Source organism: Peromyscus californicus, unplaced genomic scaffold (genome assembly GCF_007827085.1).
Source record: "Peromyscus californicus insignis strain IS unplaced genomic scaffold, ASM782708v3 Scaffold_3__1_contigs__length_106647218, whole genome shotgun sequence".
NCBI classification, from domain to species: domain Eukaryota; kingdom Metazoa; phylum Chordata; class Mammalia; order Rodentia; family Cricetidae; genus Peromyscus; species Peromyscus californicus.
The window spans coordinates 69185195-69210452 of record NW_026294551.1 but is presented as its reverse complement, the minus strand read 5'-3'; the positions used below and the strand labels follow the sequence as shown (position 1 = coordinate 69210452).

The window sequence follows — 25258 nt, the reverse complement described above, 5'->3', positions numbered from 1 at the left end:
TGACCTCACATTCAACGTTTGCAATCAGTTGCTATAAATGTTTTGTCTAGTTTTGGAATTTCTTATGTGGCAGGGAGGTGGTAACCTTTTTACCATTCAGTCTTGCTTGCAACTTACGCAAAACTTAAAACTTTAAAGGAAGGGAAGGAAACCAGGAAGTCGGGTCCATTGGTTCTACCCCTTGCCAGGTCTTCCTGACTTGGCGCCAGAAGTAGACTGAGGAACACTTCCCATTGTGGCCATGATGGGTAAAACATGTCCAACCAATCGTCTTGCCAAAAGGAACAATAAACATTAGACAAAATATATAAAACAGGGCTGAAGATGTAGCGTGGTTAGTCGAATGCTTGGCTAGCTTGTCTGAGGCCCTGGGTTTGATGCCAGCACAGCATAAATTGGGTGTGGACTAAAAGGTGGAGGCCGGAAACTCAGGAGTTCAAGGATATCCTCCTCTACATGGTGAGCTGTGAAGGCACTGGAGAACAGCTCATACAGGTGAGGGGACTGAGGGTCATGACCCTTGAGAACAGAACATTGATACTAAACTCCACATTTACTTAGACATGTCCCCCAGGTACATTTTACACTGTGCGGCATGGCAGGGGTAAAGGCCTAGCAGAAAGCAGCCATCTTACCAAGTTCTGGATACAGAGGTCAGAGTTGAAGGATGCCCCAAAGGCTGGGACTTTAGGGGGTGATTCCAGAAGCGAATAATGATAGAGATATCACCCAACAGTCACATACAAATTCCTCTGGATTTGTCTTCCTGCTTTCAAACAGCAGCCCCCAGTTAAAGAGCGGAGACGACTTCAACCACAGAGCGCTAGGAAGACAACTGGAATTCTAGTTCAGGAGGGATCATCTTGACAAACGCCAAGGTTTCCAGGCAAGTCCCCAGAAAGGACACTCGAGAGAGAGCAAATGAGAGTGAGAGCTAGAGAGCCAGAGAGAGAGAGAGAGAGAGAGAAAGAGAGAGAGAGAGAGAGAGAGAGAGAGAGAGAGAGAGAGAGAGAGAGAGAGAGGGCAAGAGCCAGAGGGGGGGGGGGGAGCTATAGAGTGAGTACCAGAGAGCCAGAGAAAGAGAGAGAGAGACAGACAGACAGACAGACAGACAGAGGGGGCAGAGAGAGGGAGCCAGAGACATACACACACACACACACACACACACACACACACACACACACACTCACAGAGCCAGAGAGAAAGTGAGAGCCAGAGAGAGACATAGAGTACCAGAGAGCCAAAAAGAGAGCCAGAGTCAGATAGATAGATAGATAGATAGATAGATAGATAGATAGATAGATAGATAGATAGATGATAGATAGATAGATAGATAAATAGATAGATAGATGATAGATAGATAGATAGCTTTTTCCTAGGATGAAAATGAACCACCCCAGCCACGTGCAGTACAAAGTCAGGCCCTGGCAGTAGTCAGGTGGTCTATTGGTAGCCTGTCTGCCTAAAGTCATCCAAAATGGATGGACCAAATGACTAAAGACCAAGAGAAAAGACAATGAGAATAGACAGGAAACCAGGAACTCCATATAATTATGGTTAAGATGTTTAAGAAAGCAGAAGAAAAGAACAAAATACATGACTAGTTAGAGCACTTAAAATAGAATCTTAATATAACTGACTCAGCTGAACCTAGAGAGCTGAGCAACGCAGGATCTGACATTAAGAACTCATAGACTTGGGGCTGGGGAGACGTCCTTGTGGGTAAGACACCTTCTACACAAGCGTGAGGACTGCAGCACCCACACAAATGCCGGGTGGGTGTGGCAGCCCTCCTGCAATCCCAGCACTTGGGAGGCTGAGATAGGGTATTCCTGGAGCAAGCTGGCTAACTCAACAAGCTGAATCAACAGGATCCGGTTCAAGTGATCCTGACTTGACATAAGGGCGAGGGTGATGGAGGAAGGTACTGGATGTCAGCCTCTGCCCAACCCCCCACATACACACACACACACACACACACACACACACACACACACACACACACACACACACACATTTGCATGCACAAATGTATACACCTGTGCGTATACATATATTCACATGCAAAAGGAAAAGAGGACTTACAGATTTAAGAATAGAATGGATGTAGAAGAAGATATGATGAGTGAACTAGAAAATGCCCAAACTAAAGTACACAGATAGAAACAAAAGCAAACAAAGGTAAGACACATGTGAATTGTCAAAAAGATGATGTATGCATGATTGACATTCAAGACATCATTCAAGGGGATATCAAGAGAGATAATGACCAAGAGTTTTCCAACATCAGCAGGAGCAGCAGATGATGAATATGAAGGAAAGATATACAGGCATATCATAGTCTAGCTAGTGTAGAGCACAGTAAGTCTTGAAAGTCCATGTAGGGAACAACGGAGCCATTGCTGGACCATCAGCTTTCCAACAGGAATGATGGAATTTGTGGACAGTAGAATGACGCCTTTAAATTACAGAAAGAAAAAGAGCCTTGCTAACACAGACACATTTATTTTATTTATGTGTGTGTTTCTGTGTGTGTACTTATGCAAATATGTGAGCACTTGCTGACTAAGGCCAGAAGAGGGCTTCCGATCCCTGAAGCTCAAGTTCCAGGTGGTTGTAAGCCGCCTCCTGTGGTTGATGAGCTGAATGTGGGTCCTCTGGAAGAGCAGCAAGTGCTCTTAACCACTGAGCTATTTCTCCAGCTCCCAGATTTCTTTACCCAGTAAAAATAGCCTTCAAAATGATGGCAGGTGCAGAAGACGTTTCTGAAAAATGAAGGCTAAATATGTCATCCACAGACCCTCCCTGTGTGGAATTCCAACCAGGCAAACTGTTTGCCATCGACACAAATGGTGTTAGAAACAGTACATACGAGGGGAAAGGTGAATATTGACTATTTCAAGTGACTATTAGCCTCAATTCACAATAGTACACTGGATTTTGTGGCACGTGCCATCTGGGTAACACACTGTTTATTATTTATAAATACATCCTGTTGTGTCCCCACCGTCTTACCTCAGACTTGGCTCATTCTGTGGCCTGTGCTTGAACACTCAGCCCTTTCCGGGACCAGCTACTCGGGGGAATGGATGTCACCTCTCTACTTGATGTTGCCACCTGAGTCATTCCTTCTGTGGGGTCCTCTACCCCTGGGGCTAACTGTCAGTTTCTTCACCTTTGCGACCTCTTCTTCCACAAAAGCCAAATGACAGCATGAATTCTGGGTATGCTTTTTCTTTTTCTTTTTTCAAGACAGGGTTTCTCTGTGAAACAGTCCTGACTGTCCTGGAACTTACTCTGTAGACCAGGCTGGCCTCGAACTCACAGAGATCCACTTGCCTCTGCCTCCTGAGTGCAGGGATTAAAGGCGTGCATCACTACCGCCTGGCTTGGGTAGACTTTTTTTAAAAAAAATTATTTTAAAATTACATTTGTGTGTATGTGTTTGTGGTGTGTGTGTGTGTGTGTGTGTGTGTGTGTGTGTGTGTGTGTGTGTGTGTGTGTAGGTAGGTAGGTAGGTAGGTAGGTGCATTAGAGACCAGAAGAAGGCATCAGATCCTCTGGAGCAGGAGTTCCAGGCAGTTGTGGGCCTTCTGGCATGGCGGTTGGGAACAGAACTCCTTTGTAACAGCAGTATGTGCTTTTCACCCCTGAGCCTTCTCTCCAGCCCCATCTGAGCTTTAGCCTGGTGGTACCCAGTGAGGACATCAGTGGGTATTCACTGGTGGATTAAATGTATGTCAGGTATAGAGGGGCTTTAGAAGCCCCAGGCTAAGTGAGTGGATGATGGCCTTGCTATTCATAAGTGTGGCCAGGGCAGCTAGACTTTTCTTTGGTCACTGAACCAGGCCTTCAAAGATAGGTGCAAGCAGCTCCCTCCACATCCATTTTTCTCTTTCCAGCCCATATTTGACATACCATTAGTTGGTGCCTTAGTTAGGGTTTTTACTGCTGTGAAGAGACACCATGACCATGGCAACTCTTATAAGGAAAACATTTCATTGGGGGAGGGGCTTCCTTACAGTTTCTGAGGTTCAGTCCATTATCATCATGGCAGGGAGCATGGTGGCATGCAGGCAGATGTGGTGCTGGAGAGTTGGCTGAGTGTCCAACATCGTGTAGGCAACAGGAAGTCGACTGTGACACCGAGTGAAGCTTAAGCAAAAGAGACCTCAAAGCCCACCTCCACAGTGACACACTTCCTCCAACCCACAAGGTCACACCTACTCTAACAAAGCCACATCTCCCCATAGTGCCACTCCCTTTGGGGGCCATTTTTTTTCAAACCACCACAGTTGGACTCCGTCAGAAGGGACAGTGGCAGGAGACTGTTGATGTTGTCACTGGTACACACAATGGGGGAATAGTGAGAGGAGATCTGGCCGGATGAGCAGACACTGAGCACACGCATACCTACTTTTCTATTGCTGTGAAAAGATGTGACTGAGGTAACTTATAAGAGAAAAGGTTTATTGGGACTTACAGTTTCAGAGGGTGAGTCTGTGACCATCATGGTGAGGAAGCCAGCAGGTTTTGCACTGGAACAGTAACTGAGACCTTAACATGCTTATGTGCAAGAAGGAAGCAGAGAGAGGAGCGAGAGGGGGAGAGATGGTATTGGCTTTTGAGAGCCCACCCCCAGTGACACACCTCCTCCAACAAAGCCACGCTGTTGTTTTTATCTAAGTTGTTCTATTTACCAATGAAGACTCGGGAGTTAGATGTTGGGGTGAAAACCTGCTAGCTCAGAGAAGCCAGAAGCAACCAGCTGACCTTCCTTTTTGGCCCAACAAGAGAAGCATCTCTCCACACTGTCCCAAAGCAAAAAAAGACCTGGAATCTCTAAGTTCTTCCCTTCTCTTTCCTGTGTGTCTCTCTATCAGTCTTATAGGGTGCTTCCTGCTCTAGCTAATTCTTGCCAACTAGTCACTGGCTCTGCCCTCTGATCCAAGGTTAATTTTTCTAACACAGTCTTCAAGTTTTACAGTGCAATCAAATATCCCAAAACACCACACCTCCTAATCCTCCCAAATGGTTTCACCAACTGAGGTCCAAACATTTAAATATATGAGCCTATGGGGACCATTCTCATTCAAACCACGACACTGTCCAACATAGACGGCAACTGTACATGTTATTTACACTCAGCACAATGGAATGTTCCATTAATTCATAGCCCAATCACAGAAGCAGCACAGAATATCCTAGGAACCCAGAGAAGGACAGAGATCCAACCATGTGTCCCCTGAGTCGCTCACCTCAACAGGAGCCAGGGTTTTCTGAGTTTGTCTAGAGTTCTGCCAGTGGCCTTCCCATGTCCTTTCCTGGCTTTTATGCATGATAGTTCTTGATTTTGGTCACAGGCTCCACCATCCCTGGATGCCTCCAAGGCTCAAGTAAACTTCTCTGGCTGCCGAGGGTTCTAGTTTTCACAGGCTGAGCAAAGGTTTGGGGTTTTCCCAGCATCCTCCCTATCTTCCGCACTGGAAGTCTCAGGCTGGAGTTACTCCCTAAGGTCTGGAAAACACATCTATCAGAACATTTGTTCATACTGATGTGGTAAGCAAGGGTCCTAGCTGAACCTTGTCAGATTGGAAACCCAATCAGTCCCAGGTGGGCTTTAAAAATGAGTTATCTGAGAAAAGTAACCATCAAAAAACCAAGCAACCCAATTAAAAAGAAATGGGGGCACAGAATTAAACAGAGAGCTGTCAAAAGATAAAATTCAAATGGCCTGGAAACATTTAAAAAACTCTTTAGCATTCTTAGCCATCGGAGAAGTGAAAATTAAAACGACTTTGAGATTTCATCTTACCCAGTCAGAATGACTAAGATAAAAAAAAAAGAAAAGACAATAAATGCTGGTGTGGATGTGGAAAAAGGGGAACACTTAATTCACTGTTGGTGGTAGTGAAAATTGCTACCGCCACCATGGAAACCGGTGTGGCAGTTCCTCAAAAAGCTAGAAATAGATTAATACATGACACAGCTATATCATTCTTGGTCATACACCCAAGGGACGCTATGTTTTACTACAGAGAACTACATCCATGTTCATTGCCATTCTATTTATGACAGCTAGGAATTGGAAACAACCTAGATATTCATCACTCCATGAATGGATAATGAAAATGTGTTACATTCGCACAATGGAATATCATCCAGTTGTTAAGAAAAAATGGAATTATGAAATTCACGTGTAAATGGAAACAATGTAATACATATGTTTTATGTATGTAATACATATGTAGGTTGTATAAACAATTGTTCTGAGTGAGATAGCCTAGACTGAGAAGGACAAATGTTACATTTTTTTCCTCATATGTGGATGTTTAGCATTGAATCTCCAAATATGTGTGTTTCATTTGAAATACCCAGAGATGACAGAAAATTTGTAAGGAGCCGTGGCAGGGGGCTTTCAAGAGAGATAGGACACAGTGATATAGGGGGTTAATGGAATAGGAAGGGTTAAATTAGGGTTGGGGCATGGGAGGACTCTTAGAGCAAGACCAGAGATGACACTTGAATGTCCCATAGTGGACTTCATGCGCCCTCTGGTGGCCATCTTTATTTTCAAAAATTCTGAGCTAGGATGACGCTTCAGGGGCGGACTCAAAGGCCCCTCCTTCCCAAGTGCACAAATAGCGGCTGGTACTTTGAGAAGGAGCATGAGGAAATGCTTTCTGGATGAAAAAAGGGGGTGAGCCCGGCCTGCGGCTGTTGGTGACTGAGAGAGTGTGGTTGTCCCAGCCAGCGGCCATCAATCATAGTGTCCCGTAGTGGAGCCACGTTGAGAATGCGGCCCTTCTACTCTCTCTACTTGCATCATTTACTTCTCAGCCAGGAAGGGACACTGTTCCAGCTGTCCTTCCTCAACCAGGATGCTGGATCCTGCAGATGAGGGAGAAATGCAGTTTGCTGGGCCTGGGCCCTCAGATGACTGCTTCAGGGTAAGGATCAAGTCAGACTCTGGCTTTTTTTTTTTTTTTTTTAAAGATTTATTCTTATTTTATGTGTGTGAGTATTTTGCCTGCATGTGTGTATGTGCATCAAGTGTGTGCCTGGTGCCCACAGAATTCAGAAGAGGGCATGAGTTTCCCTCACTATGAGTCAGGGATGGGCTGTCAGGTGAGTGCTGGGAACTGAACTGGGTCCTCTGCAAGAGCAAGTGCTCTTAGCTGCTGAGCCATCTCTGTACCACCCCTCCCCCATTCCAGTTTAAAGATTCAATTTCTAGGTCAGAGTCAAGGGAAGAGACAGAGGACAGAGGACAAACCTGTCCTTGTCATTTGAGAGGACAAAGCCAATGTGTGCATATGTGAATACCTCTCTCTTGTATAGGTACTTGTGTGCATGCCTGCGTGTGTGTGTGTGTGTGTGTGTGTGTGTGTGTGTGTGCGCGCACGCGTGCATACACACATGTGTTCACATAGGCACATATGAGCATGCTTGCACACATGTGAGTGGCCTATGTCGGTGTATTGGACTAGTGAGAGGCCTCTTATCTGCTCTTTCTCCTTGCAGACACAGAAGTACAGGGACTATCAAGCTTCTCAGAGTTTTATGCAAGTGTCTGAGTTGTGAAAAATGCAGAAAGTTACAAAAAGAGAAAATACCATATTTTCTATATAAATGTATATAGAAAATACAAGTATTAGCCGGGTGGTGGTGGCGCATGCCTTTAATCCCAGCACTCGGGAGGCAGAGCCAGGCGGATCTCTGTGAGTTCGAGGCCAGCCTGGGCTACCAAGTGAGTCCCAGGAAAGGCGCAAAGCTACACAGAGAAACCCTGTCTCGAAAAACCAAAAAAAAAAAAAAAAAAGAAAGAAAAGAAAATACAAATACTATATGTGGGTAAATATAACATCTTGACGTGGAAATGAGTCCATTGAAGCTCAGCTGTGTGTCTACATGGTTAAATACAAAATGTGCCTTTATGGGATCTGAGTGTTCTGGAATATGTCCAGTATGGTATGATGTGGCCAGAGAGTCCAGAGGAATGAATGTCTCGGCCCCTTGCAGTGAGTCAGGGATGTAGGCCAGGGTTCCTAGTGACTACTAAGTCCAGATGTGGGTGTCTACTCAAGGTGTCCCACGTTCCTCCGATTGGAATTGTGTGTGGCAGCTTGGGGTTAGGGTTAGCTCCTGCTGCCCCATGTGGTGATTTTGTACAAATTATCCAGAGACCCACTTTTCCAGTTCTCTTTATTTCCATCTTTTACTGGCGGTTGGAATCTGGACTAGGTTTTCCCAGGTTCTTGGCAACTTACTCAGAGAACTGAAAATGAGGACTCACACAGATCTGCCAAAGAGACAAAGTGAGTTTGTCTGGAGCAAAGAAAGCGTTAACACAGATTATGGGGGAATACACTGTCAGGAGTGTCAGCTGGGCACGTAAGTGAGAGAACAGTGCAACAGGAATCTTAAAAGGTCTTATAATAATAATAATAAAAAAAAAAACAGAGCCAGATATTGGGGTGAAAGCTGGAAGATCAGAGAAGCAGAACAGCCGGCCACTGGCTTACCTCTACGGAATCTTCAGCCCCAAGAGAGTGAGTTCCTGTTTCCTCATGCCTTATATACCTTTCTGTATCCTGCCATATTACTTTCTGGGATTATAGGTGTGTGTGCTTCCCAGCACTGAGATTAAAGGTATGTGCCACCACTGCCTGGCTCTGTTTCCAGTGTGGCCTTGAACTCACAGAGATCCAGACGGATCTCTGCCTCCTGAGTGATAGGATTAAGGCTGTGTGCCACCACTGTATGGCCTCTATGTCTAATCTAGTGGCTGGCTCTGTCCCGTGATCCTCAGGCAAGTTTATTAGGGTGCACAATATATCACCACAGAAGTCAGAGGTATACACTGTCAGGGCCATCAGCGGGCCACATAAGAACTCAGTTTTCTTTTATGAGATTCAAGATGGGAAGAGGCTGGTTATTAAGGGGTATAGTTTGGGTAGTTTTCTATTTTGGTTGATAGATTAGGTCATTTTTCCTACTGTACTTGCTTGTCCTTTCCCAGTGCATCTGGTTTTTAATCAAGGGCATGCCTAATTATGCAAAGGCATAGGCTTGAGATGGTAAACAGAGGATTCCCCCTAAAAGTTTACTGGTAGAGGACACAATTTGTCTTACTGTGAATGTATCCCAAACCAGTTCAGACTGGATTAGTTCTTCTGTTTTTCATACTAGAATATGTTGGGAATACACTTGAATAGAAACTGTCTAAATCAGATTGTTATAAGGGGCAGGGAAACTTATGCTATTGTTCAGAGATGAGAGTATGTGTGCCTGATACGGAGGTCGGGGGATAAGAGGGTTCTGAGGTTGCCAGGTTCATGGTTTGGAGAGGAGTGTGTGTGTGCATAGCATGTGCAGGTAAGGGAACCAGGCTGCCAAGGGAAATGACTGAAAGAAGAAAGTGTGTACAGCCCCAAACGGATAGGGTCCCGGGGTCCTAAACTACCTGCCTCCAGTCTATTGGAGAAGTCATGAATATGCAAAGCCATCAAGTAGTGGGAATGAGACCCCCCCCCAGCTGCTTCAGTACACCATTCACACAATTTGACTAGGCCTGAGTCACTCATGGGTGGAGTCATGACATCAATCTCATCCCCAAACGTATGCAGGGTGACATACAGACACGTTTCATTATAGTCGAGTGAGGCGCTTTCATTTAAAAATAGGAGCAGAAGGGTGGAGCGGAGAATTAGTGCTGGACCGTCATTAAGTGGGTGGCTGCCTTGCAGAAGAAAGAGGCTCCCAGTTGGGGAAAGCAGAGCTGTGATTAGGCACACAGGGGACTGGTGTGCTTCCTGGAGCTGGCTGGCTTGGCTAGAATTCTTGTTCTGTCTGGGGATTATCGTTAGCCATCCTTTAACAAGGCCTGCTCTAGGTGGTGGAGCTTAAATGGAACTCCACATGGGGGGAAGAACATTTAATGAGCGAGGAAAGGAACTTAGCCTCTCCTATTCTGGCTATTGGTGAATTCTGAAATCTGGGCATTTTTCTTTCTAACCATTGCCGTTTCCCAGTTGAGGTCATCACCAGCTGTCACCTAGCCTACCCTGGTATTCTCTCTGCTCAACTTCAAGCTCTCCTACCTCCCCCCCCCCCCCCCCCCCCCCCCCCCCCGTAGAAGAAGACAGGATAGTCTTCCCCGATCTCAAACTCGATCCTGCTCTCCTGCTCCGCCTTCACTTTGGGGTGATGGCCGCCTGCCATCAGTGTGACACCCAACTTCCTTCTGCAGCTTATGAGGTAGCAGATGACCTCACCTGACCTCTGTGGCTTTATCTGGTCTCACTGCTCTACTCCCTGGGTTTACAGGCTTCCGGACCCAGCCTGAAAAGTCACAAAATCTCTCTTCAGTCATATTTAAGTCAGATGTCCAGTAGCTATCCTCAACCCTTGACCTCTTCCTCACACATTACTAATACCTATCCCCAGTGTGGTCCTAGGGTTAAAGGCAGAGGGACAGAGCAGCTACTGTGCTGCTATAATAAATAATCTTAAAAGCATGCATTATATTATATACTTCACAGTAGCTGTGTTCGAGGACAGTGAGGTGGCTCAGCAGATGCTTGCAATTAAGCCTGATGACCTGAGTTCAGTCCCCCAGATAAAAGTTGTACAAGTAGCCGGGCGGTGGTGGCACACGCCTTTAATCCCAGCAATCGGGAGGCAGAGGCAGGTGGATCTCTGTGAGTTCGAGGCCAGCCAGGGCTACAGAGTGAGTTCCAGGAAAGGCGCCAAAACTACACAGAGGAACCCTGTCCCGAAAAACAAAACACAACAAAACAAACAAACAAACAAAAGGTCGAAGTAGAGAATCAGCTCCTGAAAATTATCTTCCGCATGTATGCTGCAGCATACGCATGCCCCTTTCCCACTAAAATAAAATGTAATAAAGATGTTAAAATTCTTTATTTGTTGGCACCATACAGCGCTGACGACTCCTGACACTCTGGGTGTTTGCACTGTGCAGTATTTGACCAGGATCAAAGGAAGTATGGGAAGAAGCTGACATCTAAAGTCATCGTTTATACTTTTGGGAGCCTCCTGGAGGTCTGCTGGGTAATTACAGCTCCTCAAAGTCCTGGGATATCTAATGACAGCTTAGTGTGTGCTGGCTTTGCTGTTCCTGGTGGCAGTGGTCCATGCGGGAGGTAGCTAAGAGGTGGCTTAAAGCCACCCTAGGGTATTGTGGTGGTATTGTGCTCCCCAAAATATTGTGTACCCTAATAAACTTATCTGGGGTCAGAGAACAGAAAAGCCTCTAGATACTTAGGATAGGCAGTGGTAGCACACGCCTTTAATCCTAGCATTCCAGAGGCAGAAATCCATGTGTTCAAGGATATAACCAAGCATGGTGACTCACGCCTTTAATCCCAGAAAGCAAGCCTTTAATCCTAGGGAGTGATGGTAGAAAGCAGAAAGGCGTGAGGACCAGAAACTAGAAGCATTTTTGCTGGTTAAGCATTTGGCTGGTTAAGCTTTTAGACTTTGAGCAACACAGTTCAGCTGAGAGGCATCCAGTCTGAGGAAACAGGATCACCTGAGGAATTGGCCAGGTGAGGAAGCTGTGGCTTGTTCTGTCTCTCCAATCTTCCAGAGTTCACCCCAATACCAGGCTCCAGGTTTGATTTTATGAATAAGAACTTTTTAAGATTCATGCTACAGGGTATTGTTTAGATTTTCACCCAAGAAATAGCCCAGGGACTGGGGAAGGGGAAACCAAGGCACCTACTTGATCCTCCCCAGGGCTGGCCTCCCAGGCTTCTAAGGATCTGCCAGGTAGCAGATAAGCACCATTTTGAAGCTTAAGGCCACCACTAGGTGGCCTCACTCAGGTTATATTGCCTGCCCTCAGGTTCTGGCCTTCAGAATTGGGACATAACCATTTTTCTCAGTTCCTAGGAAGAAGAGGAGCCTGGGGTACATGCAGGGTTAGTCCTAGGGCCCAATGGAAAGACATATCCTATAGATATGTATGCATGTATATATATAATATACATATACGTACATACATACATAGGTTAGATATGTACCAAAAGATACAGTGCTCTCTGTGTGTCATGGCTTGACTCAGGAGGGATGACCTGGGAAATGCCATCTAAGACCAGGAGTTTGTAAACCCTGACCAGACCTATAACTGCTGCAGTATTTGCCAAAGCCTCAGCCACCAGCAGCTAAGGAAGTTTCAGTGCCGGGACCCCAGCTTGCCTGCTCCCCTTGCCCAGGATAGGAACCACAGGCAAGTGGAGGCAGGAGAGGCTGAGGAGCCCCTGTTTGGAGGAAAGGACTGCATGCCCAACTGACCGCTCACTCATCCAGTCCTCTATTTGCCCAGCACAGAGGTTCTTGCTTCCCCTTGTGGTAACACTAGGTCTTTCCCTTGGGGTGGGGAGGGGGAGGACGAGTCAAGGAGCTGTTGGTCAGGGATGTCACCTAGGGACAGGGAAGTCCATGGGAGATGGTGATTTCCTTTCCCGAGACAGAAGAAATGTTGGAGCAGAAGCAGTCTGGGTGGTGTGGGGTGCTGTGCGATGTTTCACTTTATCTATACCTATGGCTGGGGAGTCCTTGTAAGGGACTTCCCTTTGACATTGCAACATGACATAGTCATCTGCAAATCTGCAAGTTTACTCTCTCAAGAACCGAACAATTGAGTTCACACACACACACACACACACACACACACACACACACACACACACAGCTTTCATGTTTTAAGTAAGTTTCCAATTTTGTGTTGGGTTGAAATCATAGGTCTCTTTGGCCAACTTACATACAGAGGGGTCAGCAGGGCACACTCATGGCAGACAGCAATACAAAGTGCTCTACCTAGGTGTAGTGTCTGTAGCGAGGGTGTCAGGGTATGGGGTTTCTATAAAAGGAAATTGGCTCAGACCTGTGCCTAATTCCTTTCAGTGTTTTGGGCAACAACTTAAGTACTTTTATTAGTGCCAGGAATGTTAAGGCCCCAGCTTAAGTTCAAGTGTGCAGGTGAAAGCACACGGCTGGTTGCATCACAAAGTAGCCGAGGCATTTTGTACTTCTTGGGAGAGAGAAGAAAGTAGGGGATTATTGGCCGTAAAGAAAAGGCTATGACCAAACTCAAATTAGAAGATAGGGTGAAATAATAAAGATCAGGACAGAAATCAATGAAATGAAGACAGTATTAGTTACCTTTCTGTTGCTGTGATAAAACACCATGACCAAGGCAACTTCAATAAGGAAGAGTTTATTTAGACTTAGGGTTCCAGAGGGATGAGAGTCCATCGTGGCAGGGAGGCATAGCAGCAGGCGCAGGGGGCTGAGAGCTCACACCCTCAAACACAAGCGCAATCAGAAAGAGCAAGCAGGAAGTAGCTATATCATCTCAAAGCCCGCCTGCAGTGACACACTTTCTCCAGCAAGTCAGCGCCACATATCCCTCCCCAAACAGTGCTACCAAGTGGGAGCCGAGAGTTCAAATACCTGAGACTATGAGGGACACTTCTCATTCAAACCACCACAGACGCTAGAGAACAATACAGAGGATCAGTAGAACAAAGAGCGGGTTAAACAAGATTAACAAAGCCTTAGCTGTGTTAGCATCTTAACCAAAGACAGAGGATGCAAATTAATAAAACTAGAGATGAGGAAGGAGATATTAACATACACTTCTACTACCACTGAAAGCCGGAGGGTCACTGGGGAACATTCTGAGCGCTTGAATTTTAACAAAGTGGAAAGTCTCCCAGAAGCACATTCCTAGACTCCTATGAATTGTTATGTTGGTTAGTGTTCATTACCAACTTGATGGAATTTACACTCACGTAGGAGATACAGCTCTGGGTGTGTCTTTGAGAGCATTCCCAGAAAGGCTTAACTGAGGACCCTCTCTGGATGTGAACAGGATCGTCTCACGGGCTGGGGTCCTGGGATGAAGAAAAAGGAAGAGAGGAGACGGAGAGCTGAGCACCAACGCCCATCTCTACCTGCTCCCTGGCTGTGGACACCATGTGACCAGCCTCCTTATGCCTCCATGACTTCCCTGCCATGACAGCTTGTCCCTTCAAACTGTGAACCCAAACAGAACTTGCTTTCCTACAGCTGCTTTTGTGAGGTATTTTATTATAGCAATGAAGAAAGTAACTAATAGACACACTAGCAGTGAGCCAAGAGCATCTAAACAACCTAAACAAATAAATAAATATCGATAATATTAGAGCAGTAATAAAAAGTATGCCAGCAAAGAAAAGTCCAGGACCTGATGGCTTCACTAAACTCTGCCAGACTTTTAAAGAACTGATACCAGTGCCACTCAAGTTGTTCTATAAATCAGGAAACAGCACTTTCAAATCATTCTATAAATTCACGTTACCCTGATACCGTAGCTGGATAAAGGTAAAAACAACAAAAGAAAACTATTCCCCAATTACCTTCAGGAACACAGATGCAAAATCCCTCAAATAAAGTATTTGCAAACTGAATTAAACAGTGTCTTGAAAAGAGAGAGCATCCACCACGTGAGGGTGATTTAACATGGGTAAAACAATAAACATAGTTTGGAGCTGTTGCAGAGCGAGAAGCCTTGAGAGGTAGATCAAGAAGATAGCTTTTGCGTGCGTGCGTGGTTGGCTGAGGAGAGATGCACAGTAGGTGGTGGGGTGAGCTGAGGGTTATGTTTCCACAGCCATGGCTTGAAGGTATTTATAGGCCAATGGGAAAGATCCCATGGAGAGGAGGAGGATGACCTCCCAAGAGATTAGTGGGGAGGCATGGGAAGACCTGGGCAGACTACTTTCTGTGGCATAGCAGACGCGCGAAGGTTTGTGTTTGGCTTCATCTGAGCTCTGGCTGGTGGCTGACCCAGACACGGGGAGCGGCTGAGTGGCGGCGTTTTCTGAGTTGTGTTTTGGTGTGTCTGCCTTTCCCAGTCTGGGCTGTCCGCCTGGCCCGTGCCGTTATAGGGAATCCACACCCGGCTCCAGGCGCAGTCCCCAGGCCGGGCATCTCCGCTCTGGGCTCTGCTCCCTGATGAGATTCTCAGACTGCTTCCCCTCATTCATGAAGAGGCAAGCTCACAGGGCAGGCGTGGGAACCTGCTCGGCCGCCAGGGCATCCTTCAGTTCAGACTGAGGTCGGCTGCTTCCCTTTCTTCTTGGCTGTCTGTCTCTCAGACCCGGCGGGCTGGCTGAGGTGTCCAATCTCTTTGGCCCGCGTGATAAGCCATAGGTTGGCTCCAGGATGCTCCAGGATGCTCTAGGCTGTGGCAACTTCTTCACTTCACATCGCCAGAAAAGTCCTAGCCGGGCCAGCCCGGCCCCCTCAGAGATGCAGTTAGGCTTTGGGGATGGGTCGTCTGCATTGGGCGCATCCCAGACCCTCTTCTTCCTCAAGCCTGTCCCCTCCTGGGACACTCAGTTCCCGTCCTCAGTGACGCCATCCTCCTGCAATCTGCCGGTTGCGATGGATGTGGGGGTGGTAGGACCACAGAGGACGTGGGCAGGCGGGGGTGTGTCTGGGGCCTGGGGATGGCTGGGCTGGGGAGGTCGCTCCTCGTGCGGGGTCCCACGCGGCACAGGGAGGCGGGCACCGCATACGTGCAGCGCGTGGCGGGCAGCTCGGGCCTTTCCCGGAGGCTGCAGTGGCTCGGAGCCAGGCCCAGGCGGGCCCGGGGGGCGGGAGGTGGGGACGTGGCGGAGGCTCAAGCGGGCGGAGCCTCGGACGAGGGAGGAGCCGAGCGCGCCGGGGCGACGCCGCGGGAGGTTCTAGAAACGCCGGCTGCCGCGCGTGTCCAGGTGAGCGCGGGGCTGCGGGGTCGCCCGCGGGGCTGGGCTCGGGTCCGGGTGGCCGGGCGGTGCGACCTGCCCTGCGCGGAGCCGGGAGCTGAATCCGGGCTCACGCAGCCCCGCGCCCCGTGCCCCGCGCCCTGATTCTGCACCCGCCTCGGTTCCTGTCCCGCCCGCGTCCCGTCCCAGGGTCAGGGCGGTGTGATCGGCGGCGCCCTTCCTGCCGGTTCGGCTCGGCGGGGCCGGACACTTGGCTGGCCTGTCGGATCAGGCTCCCGGGAAGGGGCGGCCTGACCCCAGGGTCGTCCCCGATCTAAGGCGGAGGCGCCCTCCTGGCCCCGGAGGGGGCGCTGCTTAGGGTGAGGGAGACCTGCTCCTCTGGCTCCCAAGCCTGGCAGGGACCAGCTTGGCGCCTGCTGGTTTTATGCTCTATTATATCAGAAAGCCTCCTCCTATCTGCCAGACATCCCTGTCGAACCTCTGATGTTTTCCCTCAGTAGTTACGGAGACCCGTGGTGATTTGGTGACCGATTCAACAAACAGCTTTTCGTGTGCCCGGAGACTGCAAGGACAGAAGGAGGCAGAGGGAAGACTCAGAAAGTTCAGGTCCAGAGCAGCAGCAAGGTAGGTATTGAGTTGGTAGGGATCTTGGGCTGTGTGGACTTGGTGAATGTTTGGATGCCTCAGGACAGGAGGCAGGAGCTTCTTTGGACTGGAGTGGTCCCCTAGAAACCTGGACTGAGGAAGCACCCGAGTGGCCACAGACTTGGGCCAGTATCATCTTTGTGGTACTCGAGAGGAAGCAAGGTGATGGGGGAACGGCCGATGTAGGGAGCAGTTGTCCAAGGGCCCCACCCACCAAGGAGTGAGAAGCCTGCATGTGGAGGAGTCCACTGAACCGATGAAACATGAACATAGGTCAGAGCACGTCTGTCCCGGGTGGTCACTGGGTGGACACAAGGGGGTGCGTCTGTCATCTGTGTTCTAATGTAACATTTACTATGCTGTCGGAGAGCATTGAGTTGCTCCTGAGACAGCCCCCTAACCCCACAGTTTAATCACACTTTAAGACTTGCGCTTGATGCAGACTACCTGGTTGCTGACATCGTAGCCCTCCTGTTGGAAGGGCTTTCTGGTCCTAACAGCAGGGTCTGGGTCACCACTATGTAGCTTATGGCACCCTCAAATGTCCTAGGCGTTGGATGTATAGGGTGCTACTCAGAACGCGTGGGGGCTTTTGCCAGCTGTTGCTTGTTCTGAGTTGATATCCCACCTGCGCTGATATCTTGGTTGAGTTCTTTGTTAAAGTGACCAGGATTTCCTCTGACTTGTACCTCAGCTGCCTCTGAAGTGTCCAGGGTGTAGTCTCTCACCATGATTTTGTGCCTCAAGGCCCAGCCTCTGGGCTCCTCTCCATGCACAGGATGTTTGACCTCTGGATTCTTTTCTTCTGGGGCCTTCTTGTTCTCACACGGCCAAGCTCGTCCACTGTGTGGCCCAGCCAGTGAAGCCACGTCGCAAGGATGGAGTTGGCTGGAGGCCTTATCCCGAAGATTCTGTCATACTAACCCTCCTTAGCGCTTGGAGAGCTCATCAGGCAGATGTGGTGACAACTCACTGAAACATTGTGTGTCGCCTTTGATGTTCCTTCTACGTTGTCACAGGCTCTGCAGTGACTTACTTATCTGTAGATTGGACTGCCCACAATGGATTGTGGGTCATTCCTTGAATACTGTATGCTTGGTATCTGGCTAGAACGTCCCTGGGACTGGCTAGAATAAGGGAGAAGGGAGAGGAGGTGGAGGAGGCATTCTTTTTGCCCATAGGCAGCTCCTCATCTCTCTGAGATTGCTGTTTAGCACTGGCCTTGGCCCAGGGAGGAGCCGTGTGTGTGGGTGCTCATCAGAGGGAGACCGGGTACATGCAACTCGGGGGAATGAGTGGAGAGAGGGAATTGAGGGTTTCCTCATCTCCTGAGAAAGCTTCCCTTTTTGACTGCACCCTCCCACATCCTTGGGAGGGTTTGAGGCTGGACGAAAGGCCTTGGCTGACTTGTGGCCACGCTGGCTGATAGTGTGCAGAGGACTGGGAGGTGTGTCCCTGGCTTCTGGGATCTGTCAAGAGCTTAATTTTATGCAGATGGAGGTTGGCAGCAAATGCTGTAATGCAGGCACGTGAGAGACCAGTGGAGTCTCGGATAGGAGTTCGTCTCTGAAAACGTCATTCAAATCTAGTCCTTTAGACCTTGGAAGTGCCTGAGGGTGGGACACCGGCCTATCCCAGAGCAGAGCGAACTTCCGAGTCCTGTGGTCTGTGTGTTTTGCGCTGGAGACATGGAGTGAGGAGTAGACAGATAGTTTTTCTTCTCAGTGAGAGCAGAGCAGGATGAAAAGGTCTGGGCTGGACTTCTTAGGGGAAGAGGTTTTGTTCAGCTGGTACCACTGCAGGGCAGAGGATCAAGTGTTGGATAGTGATTTCCCTGGCTCTGATAGGACCTGTGTGAGCCTGGTCCTGGCCAGCCTCTGCTCCAGACTTCTTGGGAAGTGTTTGCTAGAGATGGTCTGCTCTGTACCTGGCACTCCTGGGAGCCAGGGCATGGTGGAGATCCCAAGACTTGTACTCGGAGGAGCCTGGAATGAGCAGGTCAGGAGTACAGACGTATAAGAGATTTTTGGAGTATTGGTTCTGCTCCTTGCCTTTTGCCAGGGAACTTTCCTTGGGGGGCTTTAGGGCCTGTGATTAGATAATTCCAGGGTCACCTCCGAGTGCTGTGTACTTGGTGACATCTGATTCCGGCCTCTTTCTGAGTTGTATATGTCGTGTCTTCTGGCATTCCTGGGCTGCAGACATCACTCACCCTCTGGTGTTCCCTGGTGTCTGACGTCTTCACTGCCCCCTCAGAGGAACCTTCCTCACTCCAAGAGCAGCTAACCTGAGCTGAGCAACTGCCCACTTGAGGGTCCCTCAAGTTCTCTTGGTGCTGATGATTGGTCAGAATCAGCCCAGTGATTGGCAGCTTGCCGACACCTGTCATCGAATTCAGTTCACAGACAGGCCTATCAAGTGTAGGATGTGGTATGATCTCCATCGTATAAATAATAAAATTAAAGGATCAGGAAGCCTAGGACTTGTCCAAGGTCACAAAGCCAGGAAATGACAGTTGGAGCTAGAATTGAACTCTGGATCTTTCCTACCCCGGGGCAGGTATATTTACCTGCTCCTTGGCTGTCAGAGCTGGGCTGGCTGATAATGTGTCCAATGGAAATGACTACCCACTTGAATTCAGGGAACTGTGCCGTTATTTTTTGTCCATGGGCTCTCCTTTTCCTGGTGGGCTCCAATTAGGGATGTCATGGGCTTTATTTGTGAATCTTTGAGACACCCGTGAGAAAGCCTTCAATCCCACTTTCAGGAAGGCACATGTGCTGTGATGTGACATGCGTGAGGTTGGATGGTATCGGCGTCTAGCAGACAGGGGGCTTAGTTGGGGGGCTTCGCTTGCTGACGTATGTCAGGTGTATGGAGAGCCCTCCCCAGCTCAGTGACCTTTCTCATGTTTTGTACACTGCTCGGTACATCCTTATTCCCGATTTCACTCTTTAGCTTCCATCGTCCATGGTCAACCACAGTCTAAAACATGTATTGGAAAATAATAGAAATAAACAACTGTGAGTCCCCCAAGCCCTGTGATGGAATCTGTATCACTCTATGCTGGTCTTCCCAGGGTATCATTCCTTTGTTTAGTGTATCCATGCTGGATACACTACCCATTGTGAGACTCTCCAGCCTTTGTAGTCATTTGCTTATCAGGTTGACTGTATGGTATGAACAGTGATTGCGCTCAAGTAACCTATTGAATCGTGGCCCCAGCATGCAAGAGTAGCAACACCGACAATTTCATTTCAGTAAATTGTTACAGTTATTCTATTTTGTTCTGTTGATAAGCTCTCATTGTGTGTAATTTGTAAATTAAATTTTATCATAGGAATGTACTCACAGAGAAACCAGCATATACAGAGTTTGATACTATCTGTGGTTTTAGGCATGCACTGGGGTTCTTGGAATGTTTCCTCTGTGGACCAGGCAGGAGTATTGTATCTGAAGCAGAGATGATTATCTGGCTTACAAGGTTTTTGTGAGAATTAGATGGTAGAAATGAAAGATCTTTGGAAACATAAACCATGGTTATCTTAGACTGGATTCCCAGAAAACAGAGCCTGAGGCAGAGCTTAAGTGCTTAATGCTTATTGAAAAGTGTATTGAGGGGCAGCCGGGGTGAGGGGAAAGGAGAGAAGAATGGGAAACAAGGAGGTGGTACCTTAGCAAGCGGGTCCCTCTTTATGGAGATCTGCTAGCTCTTCAGCCATTTCAGGCCTACTTCTGTGTGCAAGCTCCGTGGGGACTCCATGCCGATGGACAATTTCTTACAGAAGGTATTTGAAGGAAGTATCTGCATTTCTTACAGAAAGTATTTGAAGGAAGTATCTGCATTTCTTACAGAAGGTATTTGAAGGAAGTATCTGCTGACTCCCTCTTGTATTTTATTTTTCATCAGCCAGAGTTGCCTCATAGGAAGTTAACTTTCCCTCACTGCTCAGTGTAGTTCTTCTGTAGCCACTTGAGAGGCTAGCCTGGAGGTAGTGGGAGGAACCAGAGAATCTGGTTTGGGTCAGCAGTGTCTTCTACCTGACTAAGTCAGAGTAGAAAGTTTGGAGCCTAGGGCATGGGTATGGATGCCTTTTATCTTCTGGTGCAGTTTTTTTTTTTTTTTTTTTTTTTTGTGCACACACGAGTTAAGTTCAACTAGGCCCTTTGTTGAAGCCCTAATGGGAAGCCAGCTCAGTGTTGGCATGTGGACCTTGGCAGCTTCTCTGCTGCTGCGCTGTCTTGTTACTGAAGCAGGAGGTGGTGGCTTTGATGGCTCCCGGCATCCATGGACTGAATAGAGATGGTGTAAGGACAGATACACTTCACCTGACACATGTGTCCTTGTCAGGCCCATTGAGCTTCCACTTTCCCTGACGACAGCGGTGAGACCACAGATCTAAGGCCAGAGAGTTCCGTGACTGACGGTTTTATGTGCTTTCTTGAATGGACACTGAGAGATGGGACTCGAGAGGACTCTTGGGAGAGGGGAGCACATTTGGCTTCACTGAGCAGAGATCTGGCTTTCGTAAGGTTCTTGGTGAAGGTAAATATTTTTTACGTGAAGTCATTGAAGGTTTGAGGTCTGCGGTGGCGCAGTGGGGCTGGAGGGAGGAGCAGGGCCAAGTCGCTGAGCTCCAAGGGCCCTTTGGGCTAAGGTATTTGGATAGTATCTTTCTGGCAGCAGGAGCCAAAGGGAGGGCTTCGGCAAGTCTTGCTGGCTGCTTTGTAGAACAGAGTTGGAGAGAAGCCCGTGCAGAGGTGGAGAGGTCAGAGCAGGTGGGGCCTGCATGGCTGAAGGGTATGCTGGAGGTAGATCAGGGTGATGGCTGAGGGATGATGTCTGAGACTTGGGTGCACTTCTGAGCCAGTATGGGTATCCATGTGCATCAGTGGTGGGACCTCTTGGATCCTGTGCACAGCCTCTCCTTGGTTGAGTACCTGGGTCCTCTCAGCTCTGCCAGCCTAGAGTTAGCCATTGTGTGGCAGGCAGGACCATGGTGGGAAAGGGGGTTGAAGAGCCCTGTTTGGGTGGGGGGCGGGGGTTATCCCTTCACTGAAGGCAAACAGCATTTTGCCCAGTGCCAGGTGAAATCTATTTGCAAATTCATGTTCTGTCTCTAGGCTGTTAAATGCTTTGTTAAAACACAAGCTGTAGCATTTGGGCTGCAGCTGGGAGCTTGGCAGAGGGTCCTCCCCGATGAGGTAAGGGGAGAAGCTGAGGACGCTGCTGGTTTGCAGCTGGAAACATCTTTCCATGGCTACTTGGCCAGGTTATAAATGTACTTTCCGAAGAGCAGGCTCGCTACAGGACCTCTGGTTGTATGTCTTGGAATCACCATGCTGAGAAATGGTGCCAGCTGCCTGGTGGGTGAATTACTGCCGCTGGGACATTGGCAGGTTTTGCAAGACCTCCCTATAGGGGTCCAGACACCGGGACTGCCAAAGCCCCTTTGGAGTTCAGTTGAGAAGGGCCTACTTTGTTTCCTTCACATATTAAGCATATTACAAAAATATGTACGTTTTAAATTCTAGTAGAATTTCTTGTAGAAAGATCAGGAAAACAAACATAAAAAAGAAAAATAAAATTACGTCACCAAGATACAATTATAATCCTTTTATATATTTATACATACATCATTTTTTCCTTTCAAAAACTGGAACATACAGTATGTGTTATTATTGAGGGGTGGCCTTGGCCAATCTGCTTTGATCATTCCGTGTTGATGGCCATGGAGTATTTATTGTTACATAGTCTATATTAATCTACTGCACAAAGTGTAAGCTCTTTAGTTGCAGTTTTTTCATCTGAACAAATCTGGATGAAGAATACTTCATTGGGTGCTTGCTACAGGACAGACATTGTTCTAAACCCCGAGGTGCAGCTCATAAATCTCAACTCTTCTCTTTTGGTGCTGTGTTTTCATAAAAGGGGATTTGACCATGACCAACTCCTGTGTTGCTCTTCATGGATTTCTGAGGGCCCCTGGGAAGGCTTTTGGCAGCACTGGCCCTGGACAGACATATGGATTCCCACTTTCTCTGTCCTGGGTGAGTGCTGGGTGTAGCTATGAGACGGGAGTTGGCATTCTGTATGTTGTAGAGTCCAGCTGCACTTGGGTAAATGCCTCCGCTCCACCTGACCCTGGTTAGGCGACCTTTTATACAAAGCCTTTTGACTTCAGGGATCCCGGAGTCAGAGAAATGAGCAGATGCCCCTGCTTAGAATGGTAGTGTTGATATGGCAGCCTGAGAGCTACGTGCCTTGGGGCACCTAGTTCTCAGGACTAGCAGGGTTTTCCTGCCTGTCTTCCCTTGCCAGAACAGGACTTTGAGGGCTCTTGGTAAGGCACTTCCTAAAGCCTGTGTGTGACTCTCTGAGGCTGTATCTCCAGGCCAGGATCTGTGGATGGGCTCATCTAAGCCAGACAGCACATTCCAGAGAAATGACAGCCGGCATTCACGTACTAAAGAAACCTGGCTGCTTTCTCTTTCTGCTGTAAGGTGTGAACCGTGGGTGGTATTAGAAAGAAGTGAAAAGGCTTCCCCCTTTCCTGACTAGGCTGCCTGACTTCTGACTAGGTATTCACTGGAACTGGCCACACAGCTGGGAGAGGCATGGAGCCTTCACTTCATCCAGATCTGCTCTGGTCTCCTGCCTGGCCCCTGCTCTCTTATCACCCCCACTCTGACAGGCAGTTGGCTGGCCCCTACATCAGAGATCCTCCTGACTCTGAGATTTTCCTTCATAGCATTTGTGTTTCATTTATTTTCTTTGCTTTTTTCTAGTAAATTTCCATCTGAGCCATGTCAGAGACTTGGCTGAGTTGGAACAAGAAGAGGAGGGACAGGCTGAACAAGGGTTCAGTGGGGTGCTGGCCCTCCATCACGTTCTGGGCTGCATGGCTAGATGGGGAGACATGTCTGCAGCCTCCACTGTGTACTTAGGCCCGCTGCCAGGGAAGCTTGCCCCGGGTTGCTGCTGTGTCCCTCAGAACTGTCACTATTTCTAGGCGGATGAGAAGGCAGGGCCTGGCCTCTTACCCATGTCGGCGGCCCAGCCCCAGTGTTTTGGCTGTGTGTGACTGATTCACCTTTGTATCCTGAGCGCCTAGCTCAGTGCCTGGAATGTCTGGGTTGTAAGTAAATATTTGTGAATGAGTAGGGAGTGGCTAGGGAAGGTGTCTGTCTAGATCCCCACTCCAGGAAGAGCCATGTCTGTTCAGAAGTGCCACTCTGTGGCAGGTGCAGACTGGCAGAGGTCAGTTTTCCTCTTCTTCTGTTGACCATCTTCTATATACCCCAACTTGGTGTGGCCCCCTGGGCCATATTGTCTCAGTTCTCTTGGCCATTGTCTGTTCTGTACTGTCACTTTCTTATGGACAGGATCCAGGTCCTTGAATTCTTCACCTTTATTGATATGTGGCAACAGGACTTTTGTGTCTGGGCCACCCTCAGTTCAAGTACAAGGGGAGGTCCCTGCCCGAGGCCCATTTTCACATTCTGGATGGCATGGCCTCCATCACTGGTTTGGGGAGAGTAGACCTTGCAGAGTTGCTTCTTCCCCTACGAGATCCCGATGATCTTGACGTCCTGGGAACCAACTCTCTGAATTGAATCCTCCTACATGCGGCTCTCGACACTATCCTGGCGTATGTATTAGAAAGTAAGACAGATAGACAGGCAGGAAGCCATGTGTACACACTTGTAATCTTAGCAATCGGAAGGCTGAGGCAGGAAGGTTGTGAGTTCTAGGCCATCTTGGTATCTATCCATAGTGAGACTTTATCTCTAAAAAGGAAAACAAAATAAAACAGAACCCAGGCAGGAGCCAGAATTGAGCACGTAAATCTGGTTCCATGTTGTGGCCCCTCCCCTGGGTGATCTTGAATGCCTTATTTAGTGACATATTTGAGGGTGTATATGTATATGCACAGCATGTATGGATGTGTCTTCTCACATAAATTGTCCCCACCCCAATACAGGGTCTTGCTGTGTAGCTCAGGTGGCCTTGAACTTTGTTCCTGCTAATCTAGTCTCTTGAGTGCTGAGTTTACAGGCATGTCCCACCCATGTCCAGCTGAAGGTGCTCTTTCCACGGTGTCCATCTGACGACTGTTCTGAATGCCTTGCAGATACTGCCCTTTCCGATCATGAAGCTCCAGGTATTGGTGTTGCTGATGTCCTGGTTTGGTGTCCTGAGCTGGGTGCAGGCAGAATTCTTCACCTCTATTGGTATGTGGCACCAGAACTCCGGTTCACCTAAGAGGCTCTCAGCTGAGTGCAAGGGGCTGTCACTGCCTGAGGCTCGTTCAGGGTTCAGTCACTGATTGTGGCCAGACCAGGGAAAGTGGAACTTAGGAAGGTTCTCCTCCCCCGGACCCCCACGGGATCCTGATGAACATAACGTATGTCTTGGGAGGCAGCTTTCTGAATTAGGCCCTCCTCTCTGAAAGTACAGACTGCAAGTACCTTTAAGGTCTTTTTTGGTCCCTTGCCAGAGGGTGGTCTAAGCTGCGGACATTCTCTGTTCCAAGGACCAGAGTCTCCCCCTCTCAACTGAAAGTTTAGAGCTGATTTCTGTTTGATGAACCCTTAGGATGTCTATTCCCCCTATGACAGGACATCCAGGTGACAGAACTTCTCCTTCTATAGTCCCTAGTGCCCTTTTCACTTTGCCCAGGCATCCTCTTGACACCTCAACATCTATCTTCCTGAGGTTGGGGTTCATGGCCATGCGAGTGACTAGGTACCTTTTACTACCAGTCCCCGTGATTCCTGGTTTACTGACATGCACTGCCTGGGGGTATTCACTTCTGGTATTTTGGGCA

At 48.3% G+C, this 25258-nt stretch overlaps 1 protein-coding gene across 8 annotated transcripts in view; it reads left to right on the top strand.

Annotated features, from left to right (window-relative positions):
• Nucleotides 1-6635: 6635 nt before the first annotated feature.
• The window catches only part of P4ha2 (prolyl 4-hydroxylase subunit alpha 2), a 40444-nt gene continuing 21821 nt past the window's right edge, over nt 6636-25258 (top strand). For 2 of the 8 annotated variants that reach the window (XM_052757773.1, XM_052757779.1), the window contains exons 1-3: nt 13218-15791; nt 16283-16406; nt 24563-24662. In XM_052757773.1, the coding sequence (XP_052613733.1) occupies nt 24581-24662 (82 nt within the window). In that variant the 5' untranslated portion in view covers nt 13218-15791; nt 16283-16406; nt 24563-24580. Of the gene's footprint in view, nt 6951-13216; nt 15792-15835; nt 16142-16279; nt 16407-24562; nt 24663-25258 lie in introns of those variants that run through there. The other 6 variants (XM_052757776.1, XM_052757777.1, XM_052757775.1 and 3 more) reach the window with 6 other exon arrangements.